This window comes from Dipodomys spectabilis, unplaced genomic scaffold (genome assembly GCF_019054845.1).
Source record: "Dipodomys spectabilis isolate Male_0828 unplaced genomic scaffold, ASM1905484v1 ptg000528l, whole genome shotgun sequence".
NCBI lineage: Eukaryota > Metazoa > Chordata > Mammalia > Rodentia > Heteromyidae > Dipodomys > Dipodomys spectabilis.
This window is the reverse complement of record NW_024871205.1, coordinates 839104-851645: the sequence shown is the minus strand read 5'-3', so window position 1 is coordinate 851645 and position 12542 is coordinate 839104. Positions and strand designations below refer to the sequence as shown.

Sequence of the window (12542 nt, the reverse complement as noted above, 5' to 3'; positions counted from 1 at the left end):
CGTGGGGAGCTGGCCCTTCGTGGGCTCTGGAGACCCGGGGCCCTTCCGTGTCATACCTGGCACAGGCATGCGACCTTGTTCTGCTCCCCTTCCCCCCCCAGGCCCCAGCAACACAGCCCACCAGATATCAACACCCCTGGAGGCTGCGGCTTCCAGAGCAAAGCCCCTCGGACTCACGGCAGTCCAAGTCACCAGGATGTGTGACCAGGGAGCCCCACCCCCGCCAGGCCCCCCAGGCTGCCGACTCTGAGCCAGCTCTGGGGTGGACTTCACTCTGTCCTGGACTCGGCCTCCTCCGGGAGCACCCCTCCGGGAGCACCCCAGACCTCTGCAGAGGGACAGCGCTGCGGTTGTGACCCAGCAGCCTGGCCCGGGTGACCTTGATGGGAAAACCCGTCCGTGCTTGTTTTTGCCCTTTTTTATGGGTCTGGGCGCTGTCCAGCTCAAGGCGAGCCCTCTACCACTTGAGCCACAGCGCCACTTCTGGTTTTCTGGTGGTTGATTGGAGATAAGAGTCTCTCGTACATTCCTGCCAGCCTGGCTTTGAACCATGATCCACAGACCTCATCCTCCTGAGTAGCTAGGATGACAGGCAGGAGCCTGTGCCCAGCCCCAGTACGTGCTGTATAAGCAGACCCCAGGACAGCCTGGAGCTGGGCGGGCCGGGGGCGCGGGGGTCCGGCCCCGCCCTGGGGCACAGCAAGCTCACCAGGCCTCCGCACCAGAGTAGAACAGGCTGGGATGCGTGGAGCAGCCGGTACGCCGTGTGCAGATGACAAATAAGGAACAGTGACAGCTCCGGCCGCCTTTGCTGGGGCTCCATATCTGCTCTCCCACCGTTTCCTGGGACCCCCCTGACACACACACACACACACTCAGAGGACAGTCTAGCCCAGCCAGAAAATCCACCCATTCCTCTCCCTTTGAAAACAGGGCAGACCCGTCAATAGAATTGTAAGAAGCCATTTGGTCTCCAAAGACCTCTACACAGCTCCCAGCCGCACCCCCTGCCCCCCAGTGCCCCTAGCCCCGCCTCCTCCGTGAGCTGGGAAGTAGAAAGTAGCAGGCCCTAGGCAGGAGGCTGGAAGACAGCCCAGGGCGCTTCCTGTTTCCCCTTCACCCCCGCTTACAGCCCCCCCCCCACTTTGAGCCTCAGGGCCGCTGTGGAGGAGGTGAGGCAGGGAGGTTGGACGGTTCCGGGCTGCTGTACTGGGGTCCTGGATGGTAGCGTGTTGGGGGCCTTCTTTGAGGAGTCCCCAGGGGAGGTGCAGGCCACAGCACCCAGGGGGCTTTTCTGGGGTGTCTCTGGGGAAGGGCGGCAGGGTTTATCGCCTAGCTTCTGGTCCCGCTGTTCTCTGTGGTCCAAACACTCATCCTCTGAGTTCAATCAACCCATCAATCTGGTCTTCCCCGCGCTCCCGGCTCCGCTGCTGCCGTTTCCTCTTTAGTTTAATTTCAGAGATGGCTCCATGCAGAACTCCTTGGAGAGGGGCTGACTAATCCCCTGCCCTGTAATTAAAGTAGGGAAGGGAGGGTCAGGGGAGGAGGGGAGGGGGAGGGCGACGGGGGAGGAGGAGAGAGGAAGGAAGTCATAAACGGGATTGCCACAGGAAAGCTTTTACATCGAATTCAGAAAGCCGCATTTTATAGAAAATGAGCCCCGACCCCGCCCCTCCCCGTCTTAAACAGATTTGCCAGAAATTGAATTTAGCCTCTGCGGCTTAAAAGGCACCTTCGCCGGCGGCCCTTTGGTCTCGTTCCCTCACGCGCCTCACGCACGAGGAGCCCTTGCGAAGCGTCCACCCCAGCGGGACCCGGAGGAGCTAAGCTGTGGCCCCTGGGCCGTTGTGAAAGCAGAGCTTCCTGGCTTCGACCGCTGGGCAGGATGCAAAGGCAGGAGAAAGACAGCCAGGCGGGCGGAGGGCAAGGCTGCCCGAGCTTCTGAACGGCCCAGGAGCCTCAGAGCCACCGCGCCCCTCGGGATCCCTGTACCAGGACCAGGGAGGTGATTGGATCAAGCCCTTCCTCTCCAAGGAGGGCAGAGCCTCGGTTAGAGAGGATGGTGCCAGCTCTCCGCCTCCGGCGCTTGTGGAGCGGACCGGTCCCGGCCTGGGCTTCCAAACCTAAAATGTTCTGGTTATCACAGGAAAAAAAAAAAAAAAAAGTTGGGTTGTTGTTGTTTGTGATGGTCGTGGGGCTTGAACTCAGGGCCTGGGCACTGTCCCCGAGCGCTTTTGCTCAAGGCTAGTGCTCTACCATGTTGAGCCACAGCTCCACTTCCAGTTTTCTGGTGGTTATTTAGAGAGGAGAGTCTCATGGACTTTCCTGCCCAGGCTGGCTTTGAATCGTGATCCTCAGATCTCAGCCTCCTGAGTAGCTGGGAGGACAGGCGGGAGCCACCAGTACCCAGCCAAAAGCTCATTTTTTGTTGTTGTTCCATTTCATCGGAGAGGAACGTGCGGCTGAGTTCATTCCTGGTGGTGAGGCCCGCCGTCTTCATGTTACCACGGCTCCGCCAGAGGAGACACCACCCTCCCGAGTTAGGGCTCAGCTCTGGCTCTTCCGGCACGTGAAGAGCGGCCGCACTCTAACCTGTGGGGCACTCTGGGCATGGGGTCCTTGCTGGACCCTTTGCCCACGCTACGTGCATGTCTAGGGAGGACCGAGGGGCGGAAGGCTTCCTCCTCTCCTGAAATCACGCCGCCGAGCCCCCTCGGGAGCAAGGTGGTTCTGCTCACTTAGTGACCCATCCGCCCTCCTGGCTCAGGACTGTGCCTCCCTTCCCTTCCCATCTCCACCCCTGCCCGGAGCCCACTCCCGCTCAGGGGGGCCTCAGCGGAGAAGAAAATGTCCCAGTCGCTGTGTCTATTCGACGTCCCAAGCAAAAAGAAAGTCCCATCCAGACCAATCATTCCTCCAGCAAGATCACCAGGGTCTCCACAGACGGGTTAGAAGGGGGGGAAAAAAGTAGGTGTTGCGTGGGATTCTGGGTTGCTCTCCTCTGTGTGCAATGAAAGATCGCGGCCAGCTGAGCTCCCGTGCCCACGGATGGCGGATGGCTTTGCCCACAACACACAGCCTGAACTCGCCACTGCTGGGCGAGGTTGGCCTGGCGCTGGTAGACAGCAGTCCAGACCTTCCACTCTCCTGTCCCGGGCAGCGAGGTGGCCGAAGCCCCACCTTCCGCTGTCACTCGGCGCTGAGCTGTGAGGCCGAGCGCTTCCCCGGGGGGACAGCGAGTGGCCCGGTCCTTCTGGCCCGGGGTGAGACTCAGCCCCCCGCGGGAGGGAGTCCGGGCACTCCGGGGTTTTCAGAGGCTCCAGAATCGGTTAGCATCACGAATGCCCCCGGTAGACGTGAACGTGGCAGGGACAGGAGGGCCCCGGGCAGTGGACCCCCAAAGCCGCATAGGAAATGAGGAAGGCTGAGCATCGGGTGGCGGCCGTGCGGGTCTCCCGCCGGCCCACGCTGGACGGTGAGGGGACCCGTGTCTCCAGCCAGCCTGGCCACTGGCAATGTCACTCTAGCTGTCCTGTGTGCAGCGCGGGAAACGTCGGGAGAGGAGTTGCGGCGGGGAAGATTGCTCAGAGCCCCGGGGCACCGGTCAGGGGTGGGCTCCAAGGCACCGGTCAGGGGTGGGCTCCAAGGCACCGGTCAGGGGTGGGCTCCAAGGCACCGGTCAGGGGTGGGCTCCAAGGCACCGGTCAGGGGTGGGCTCCAAGGGAAGAGCCGTTGCGGCCCCGGCGTGGGGAAGCCGCGGGGGCCGCAACGGCTCTTCCCTTGGGGCGTGGCTCTCTTCACCGCGGTGACGCCCCCTCTCTCTCCGCCCCTCCCTCCCCAGGCGCCTCCACTCCAACAACCTCTACTGCGACTGTCACCTGGCCTGGCTTTCCGATTGGCTGCGCCAGCGCAGGACGGTGGGCCAGTTCACGCTCTGCATGGCTCCCGTGCACCTGCGAGGCTTCAACGTGGCGGACGTCCAGAAGAAGGAGTACGTGTGTCCAGGTGAGGCTGCCGGGCTCGCTCCCCCCCCCCCCGCCCCCCGCCTCGAGCCAATCCCCCAGTCCAGCATGTAGCGGAGCCGGCCTCCTCCCGGACGCTCCTGACGTCTGGTGAACGGACGCGCGGCTCACTTTCCGCGCAGCCCTGTAGTCTAGCCCCGCCACCATAAAGCTGGACGCTCCCCAGGGACGGGGATGATCCCACACGCACACGTGCTCCTGATGTGTTTCCAGCCTGGCTGGAAATCCTAGCTCTGCCCCTGACGTGCAGGGTGTAACTCAGGAAGTCCCGTCTCCTCCGCTGTAGAAATAATAGCAGCGCAGAGCTCCCAGGATGGTAAGAAGACCGGACGCGTGCCGGCTCCCGCTTGACGCCCGGCCCAGGGTGCCTGCCCAGCCAGTGGGGGCAGGTTATTCCAGCAAGTTACAGGGTGGCATGGAAGCCCCCAAGCCAGGCTGGGCAAACCTCAGAGCCGGACCTGCGTGCGGCTGAGGGTGACTGAGCCGAGGGCCTCCACGGAGCCTCCCAGAAGAGGTAGCTTTGAAAACCGACTCCAAATGCGCCTGCCTATGTGTTCTCATTTTCTACTGATCACCTCTATGTCCACTCACTCCCTTCCCTTTTCTTGGGTCAGTGAAGTAGAGATTGCCTCTCGGTATTTTTCCCCCCAAGGGAAGAAAGGAGAAGGTGAGAAAAAGAAAAGAAAGGGGGAAGAAAAGGGGGAAGGAGGAAAGGAAAAGAGAGAGAACAAAGGAAATACTCAGTTGCAGTTTTCCGGGAGCCCGGGAGTCCTGGGATGGGAGGCTCTGAAGGCTGAGTGTGAGGGGCTGGCCCAGGCCGGGAGCTGACCAGTTGTTCAGAGGGCTTCTGGGCTCCCAGCCGCAGCGTGGCCAGGGTGGGCCCCGCCCATCTCCTCCCTAGGCCGCAGCTGCCCTGCGCCCGGATTTCCCTGTGTTCCCTTTCCTCTCTCTCTCTCCGCTGCTCCCACCATCCTTGATTCTCGGAACATCTGAGGGGGATCCCCGTAACTTCTCAGAGACGCCCACTTAGAAATCGCTTCCCATCAAACACAGATAATCGAACCGTTTATCGCACAGGCGGCCAAGCAAACACGGCGGCTGTAATGACAGTCACTGTTAGGCACGGGGTTTGCCTACCGGCCTAAGTGCCGAGTAGGAAATAATTGCAGAGTGCGGGAGTCGTCTGAGAGCTGGGGGGAAGGGGGGGGGAACTAATGACTAATTAGGGACAACGTTAAACACAGAGTTAGGTGAGGCCAGTGCCGGTGTAATGTGTTTGTTGTGATTGTCACCTTGTCCTGGATACAACTTCCCACCCGAAGACCAGCAATGTTGGGGTGGAACCCATGGCCCCGGACGGCCCCTCCCCCCGAGGTTCCCGGCGCCCAGAGGCCCCCAGCCCCCCAGATCCTCTGAGCAGCCACAGATCGGGTTAGTTACATAGACATGTGTGGATAGTCACTTAGGACAATGCCGGTAGCTTCCAGCAGATTCCAGACTCCAGTGTGCTGTTAGCAGACTCCCGTCCTGCCATCAGGGTGCATTCTTTAAATGAGTTAAAAACCCAAACGCCATGGCAGCTTCCTTTGGAGAAGGACAGAGTCACTTTATGGTGGGGTGGTCTAGGGGACCGCTGGACCCCCGACGCATAAACCACCATGGATAGCGGCGGCGGGGTGCAGACACGAGCCCTCCGCCGCCCCTCGGCAGTGGTTAGGCTGCGCGAGGGACTGCCAGCGGGGAGCGCGCGCTGCCCGGGGCCTGCGGTTGGGACTGCCGCGGTCAGTCGGGAGGCCCCAAGGAGATGTTCACAGAGAAGGGCAGGGTCCGCACTGACCACACACAGCACCCACAGAGGGTGCTGACCCCACCCCCTGCCCACGGCCCAGGCTGGCATCGGAACGCAGCTGCCTGGCGGGACGCTGCCTGCCGCTGGTTCTCGGAAGGTCGAGGCAGGCTCCGGGTTCAATCCATTCCCTCGCTCCTCACGGAGGACGCTTCCAGCAAGAACTTGGGGACGAGAGCTCTTTAAGGAAGGGAGGTCACAGGGCTGGGAAGGTGGCTCAGTGGTAGAGCACTTGCCTTGCATGCCTGAGGCCCTGGGTTCCATTCCTCAGCACCACATAAGCAGAAAAAGCCGGGAGTGGTGCTGTGGTTCAAGTGGTAGAGCACTAGCCTTGAGCTGAAGAGCTGAGGGACAGAGCCCAGGCCCAGAGTTCAAGCTCCATGACCGACAAAAAAAAAAAGAAAGAAAGGAAGGGAGGGAGAGGGGGAGGGAGGTCACGGCTCAGCAGCAAGGCAGGTGCAAGATGTAAAGGTGTGCATCCATCCATCCATTCATCCACCTATCCATCCATCCATCATCCATCTACTCTTCCATCCATCCATCCACCCACCCACCCATCCATCCATCCATCTACCCATCTACCCATCTGTCCATCTACTCATCCATCTACCCAGCCATTCATCCATCTATATTCATCCACCCATCCATCCATCCACCCACTTATCCACCCATCCACCCATTCATCTACCCATTCATCCACCCATCCATCCACCCATCCACTCTTCCCTCTATCTACTCATCCACTCATCCATCCATCCATCCATCCACTTATCCATCCATCCACTTATCCACCCATCCATCCATCCATCTACCCATTCATCCATCCATCTACTCTTCCCTCTATCTACTCATCCACCCATCCATCCACTCATCCATCCACCTGTCCATCTACTCATCCATCCACCCATCCATTCATCCATCTATCTACTCATCCACCCCTCCATCCACCCATCCACCCACTTATCCATTCACCCACCCACCCATCCATCCATCCATCTACCCATTCATCCACCCATCTATCCATCCATCCACTTATCCACACATCCATCCACTTATCCACCCATCCATCCATTCATCCACTCATACATCCATCCATCCATCTGTCCACTCATCCATCCACTCATCCATCCATCTACTCATTCATCCACCCACCCATCCATCCATCCATCCACTTATCCACCCATCCATCCACCCAACCCATCCTTCCATCCCTCCCCAGTACCAAGCCCACAACTCCAGACAGGAAGGTGCGTTATCTCTCTCCCTCGGCCTGGGAGGGGCCCTGCCGACCCAGCCCAGGTTATCTCTGTGAATTAAATCCAGCTGTCTGGAGCCAGGTCTCTTCTCCCAGAGGCCCTGGACACCACTCTTTATCTGTCTAGCAAGTCAGTGAGGCTGGCTAGCAGCACACTTAGCAACATCCGTCTCCTCCATCAACTACCCTGTTCCAGGAGTGGACATCTGCTCTCCCCAGGGTGGGAAATAAACCTTTCTTTTGCTTTCTCATCTATGCATGATCTGGGATGCACCTGCCACTCTCAGCTTCTTGGGGAACCTCCGAAGGGTTTCCCCTTTGTTCCATGCACAAGGCTAGGGTGCCAGGGCTAGGAACGGTCCGGGAGCCGTGACGCCCCCCTGCTGCCTGGACTAGCTAGACCAGATCTTTGTCGAGTTCCTGATAGACCAGAGGAGAGCTTTGCCTTATGAGTCGCCAGCTTTTTGTTGTTCTTTGTGTGTGCTGTTTGGTTTTTAGACTTCATCTAAGGGCTGATGTGGGAGTTTCAATCCTAGAATTTATTTTCTGTGGGGTGTTTTCCAGCTGCTTGGCCTGAGAGTCCCTACCTGTTACAGTCCATCATCTATGGCTATTCGTGAACTAGTGAACCGCTCCCTTGGAGGTCTTGGAGCCTCTGGTTTGTCTACCCACTTTAGACTCACCTCCGTGGCCTTCATAACGGCAGGTGCACTGTGTCTCCTGACAGGGTTCACGAGAACCCCCAACTTTATTTTTCAGGGGCTTTCCTGCCTAGGGCAGTGCTTGAACCTCAGTTCTTTTCCATACACATGTGCCCTTTATTGCGAAAAATGAGATACGCTTCTTTCCCTTGGAATGAGCACGCTTTCTCCCCATCCTTCCTTCTTCCTTTTCTCTCCTCCTTCCTTACCCCCTTCTTTTGTTCATTTAGGACTAGCTACTACAGACAAAGATAATTCAGGTAAGCCAGGACTGCCCACCCGTCTCCTTAGGAGGTTTTAATTAAAACGCCATAATTGAACATTGCAGGAATGAGATTATTAGGTTTATTTAGCCATTTCCGAAATTATCATGCCTCTAGTATTTAAATCACATTCATTTATATTCTCATCATCATTGCTGGAGTTTTCTGCTATCGCAGTGGTCTGTTGTTGGCTTTTGAAAGGCCAGAGGCCCATAGGGAAGCTTAATTTGAATACTGGAATTAATTTATTTCCACACACTTACAAGGCCGTTGGAGTCACTTTGTTTCTTAACTCTGTGCGCTCTACTGGGTGATATTTTCTAACAGAAATAAACACATGAGACATCCGCTCTCCCCCGTGTTCGCTTAGCCAACCTGGTCTTTGTCCCTGCACCTGCTCCCCGGCCTAGTGAGCTCCCCGGCCCCCGAGGCCACTGGGCCGCTGTGTTCTGTCGCAGTAAGGACAGGCTCTTCGCAGAGAAGACCGAAGAAGCCCAGCGCCCCGAAATGTTAGCGCAGCATCCTGTGGCTGTGGTAGGGGGCGGCTGCCCCTTCCCTCTGCCCCTCGGCGTCCTGGCCCACGTCGGGGGGCGGTTTTCTGGGGGTACGGTGGTGTGTGCTGGTGTGTGCCGCAGCAGGGCTCTCCGATGAGGGTCAGGGCCATTCCCCGCTTGCTTATTCTGCAAGGTCCATGCCCACAATGGCCGCTGGGGGAGCTTGTCCAGAGTCTTTCCTCCGGAGCTTGGTGACCTCCGGCCTCCAGGGCCCGCCGGCATCTGGGCCAGGGTCACAGGTGAGCTGGCCCTCACACCCGGCCTGTGTGAGTCGAGTTCCGACTCTGCCTCCTCCGCCCTGTTCAGCATCCTGAGAGCCAGCCCATCAGCGGGAGGCAGACCTGCTGCCCTGGAAGAATCCTCTTCTCAGGCTGTCCCAAGAGGAGGGGAAGGGCGGGACTTTCGCCCGCCACTCACAGGCGCTCAGGTGTGGAGCTTTAGTGTAAGCCAGGACTGTGATCCCAGCCCACAGCAGCAGGATGCATGCCTCGGGGTCCTTACCCAGCCGCCCTCCTCTGGCGCGTCTCCATGTAATTCACGGAGTCGGGAGCGGCCTGGTTAAGGAATCTCTCAACAGCTCTCCTACCTTAAAGGCTCGCCTGGAAATGTACGCTGGCCGGCGTTGGCAGAGTTGGAGCAACCCCCCTCACCCCCCCAGCCAAGCCAGTTACTTCCCAGGGAGTCAGGGGCAGGGCCTCGCTCAGCTTGGGTTTGGGATATAGTTCCACTTTAAAAAACACACACTCAGCCGGGCACCAGTGGCTCACGCCTGTCATCCCAGCTACTCAGGAGGCTGAGAGCTGAGGATCTCGGTTCAAAGCCAACCCAGGCAGGAAAGTCCACGAAACTCTTATCTCTAATAAACCACTAGAAAACGGGAAGTGGTGCTGTGGCTCAAGTGGTAGAGTGCTCGCTGAAGAGCTGAGGGACAGCGCCCAGGCCCAGAGTTCAAGACCCACGACCGACAACATACACACACACACACACCAGGCCTCTCTCCGTATTTCCAACAGAAGCTAAAAGCTGAGGGATCATAGGGGCACCACCACCCCACCCCTGCAGGGATGACAGCCCTGCAGGGCTCAGAGCTCCATCCCTGCAGTCCCCAAACAGTAACGTGGATGTGGAAAGAGAAAAGCCCAGAGACGATCCTTGGTGGAAAAGCACCCGGCAGTGGGTGGAAGCAGCCGTGGACGTAGTGCTAAGTCCTAGTACTGCGTCCTGTGTCGTTACCACCTAGTACTTAGCAGCAGTACCATGGCCTGTGTACTTGGCGCACAGTTCTACACCTTACGCACCCCTCACCGTGACCCCCGTCCGGCCTGCAGGTCCCCCCGCGGAGGCTCCGTCCTGCAGTGCCAGCTCCCTCTCCTGCCCGTCCGCCTGCACCTGCAGCAACAACGTGGTGGACTGTCGAGGCAAAGGCTTGACCGAGATCCCCGCCCACCTGCCCGAAGGCGTCGTGGAAATGTGAGTGTCCCGTCCGCCGCCGCCGCCCCTCTCCTGCCCAGCCGGTCCCATGCTAGGCTGCCCACACCGCAGCCGTGAGAGTGGACCATTTAGAACATTCCGGAACCTCTTGCCCGCTTCCCCAGGTCTGAGCTCAGGCATCACGCCTGTTTATGGTCAGTGGCTACGTATGGCCCATGGCCAGGTTGGGGAACAGCGGTGAGCAAAGGAGACCTAGCCTTCTACCTTCGCGGCCTCGGTGGGGTGGATGGCGGTGGCAATAGAAAAGTCAGGCAAGGACAGGCTTGACGCAAGCCAGCGGTGAGACAGCTGGCATCTGGGAGAAGCGGACAGAGGGAAAGGCATGTCCAAAGGCCCTGGGGTCGGCGCGTGCCCGGTGCCCTTCCGTGCTTGCTGATGACCTCTCCCTCCTGTGCTCTGTTTCCCAGACGGCTGGAACAGAACGCCATCAAGTCGGTCCCGGCGGGAGCCTTCACCCAGTACAAGAAGCTGAAGCGCATGTGAGTGTTTCCCTGGGGAGAGGTGAGCCCCAACGTCTCGGGGCTGGGGGGTGACCTGCGCCGTGTCACGCGCCCATGCCCCAGACGACAGCCATGCTCGCTCTTCCCGGTCAGGTCCAGACGAGCCTGAGGGACAGGGAGGGAGGGTTCTGCGGCGTCAGCCATGGGAGTCATAACGCGAGCGTCCACGTGCAAAGCTAAGCCCCTCGCCCGCCACTCGCGCTGAGCAGAGCTGTGTTCAAGCAGACAGGGAGTCAGCCTCCAAACCCCCTATTACTGCGTTGTGTGTGCGCCGATCCTGGGGCTTGAACTCGGGGCCTGGGTGCTTCCCTGAGCTTGGTGCTTTTTGCTCAAGGCTGGTGCTCTACCACTTGAGCCACAGCTCTACTTTGTTTTTTTGGGGGGGGAGGGGTGGTTAGTTATTTAGAAATATGAGTCTCACAGACTTTCCTGCCCAGGCTGGCTTCAAACCTCGATCCTCAGATCTCAGCCTCCTGAGGAGTTAGGATGATAGGCGTGCGCCACCGGCACCCAGCTCTGCATTGCTAATTTTAATGCCAGCTTTAGTGATCACAAGCCTGAACTGAGCACTTTAACAGAGTCATGATGGTGGCGCTTAACTTTCTGTGTGCCTCCACTCTCCTTTCCCATCTCTCCCCTCCCCTCCCCCCCTTCTCCTTCCCCACGGTCCTGCTGCGGGCGCTATATAAATATGGGCCTGACTATTTAAACCCCGGTCATTCTTCTCCCGTACCCCAGCTGCCGGGCCCTGTCCCTCAGCTCTTCAGCTCAAGGCGAGCGCTCTGCCACTTGAGCCACAGCACCACTTCCAGTTTTCTAGTGGTTTATTGGAGATGAGAGTCTCACGGACGTACCTGGCTCTGAACCGCAATCCTCACATCTCAGCCTCCTGAGTATCTGGGATGACGGGCGTGAGCACGGGGCCCGGCTCCCCATTCACTTTTCAAGCCCAGCAGGATGACGCAGCCGATGGCAATCCCACTGAGAGATGGCGCCTCTGTCTCTGTACCGCTGAGCCAGGCCCCCGCTAGGATTTTTGGTGGCAATCTGGCGGTTTAGGGCACGGTCCTGTGTCACTGTTTCTGCTTCACCCCGTGGGAGTGGCCGTGACCTGTGCACTCAGAATTCATCCGCCCACCTCAGTCGTGACCCAAAAGTGAATGCAACCTCAGATGGTGGGACGGCCGTAAGGAACTGAACGGAACCTCAGGAATCCAGACTGAGGCAGGGCCCCAGGCCAGGCGGGGGCCCGGTGACCCTGGGTGGCTGTCCCTAAGAGTGACCCACCCCAGTACCCTCCACCAGTGTGCGACAAACAGAACTCCCCGGTGACAGCTAGCATCCAAGCCGAACAGCCGGATGCTGGGAGAGTAGACCCAGGTCCTGCCCCGGCTTTAGAGAGATGGGGTCCTGACAGTCCTGGAGGGCCCCAGTGCTGGGTTAGGAGCTCTTTCCAGCTGGGTATGATAGGGCATGCCTGTAATCTCAGCACCCAGCAGGCTGAGGCAGGAAGACAGTTTGTCCAATGGCAGATCTGGGCTACATGGTGAGTTCCAGGTGAACTTGGGTGACAGAGTTTTTTTACTGCCTCAAAAAAACCAACAAAAAGCCAGGTCCTGTGGCTCCCGCCTGTCATCCCAGCTACTCAGGAGTTGAGATCTGAGGATCTTGGTTCAAAGCGAGCCCGGGCAAGAAAGTCCGTGAGACTTTTTTTTTTTTTTTGTCGGTCGTGGGGCTTGAACTCTGGGCCTGGGCGCTCTTCAGCTCCCTCAGCTCTTCAGCTCAAGGCGAGCGCTCTACCACTTGAGCTACAGCGCCACTTCCGGTTTTCTGGTGGTTTATTGGAGATAGGAGTCTCACAGTCTCTCCTGCCCGGGCTGGCTTTGAACCGTGATCCTCAGATCTCAGCC

At 58.7% G+C, this 12542-nt stretch overlaps 1 protein-coding gene across 1 annotated transcript in view; it reads left to right on the top strand.

Moving 5' to 3' along the window:
* Slit3 (slit guidance ligand 3) overlaps positions 1 to 12542 on the top strand; it is a 252676-nt gene that overhangs the window by 199112 nt on the left and 41022 nt on the right. The window contains exons 8-10 of the mRNA XM_042670215.1: positions 3842 to 4005; positions 9970 to 10111; positions 10540 to 10611. Coding sequence (XP_042526149.1) covers positions 3842 to 4005; positions 9970 to 10111; positions 10540 to 10611 — 378 coding nt within the window. The remainder of the gene's footprint in view (positions 1 to 3841; positions 4006 to 9969; positions 10112 to 10539; positions 10612 to 12542) is intronic.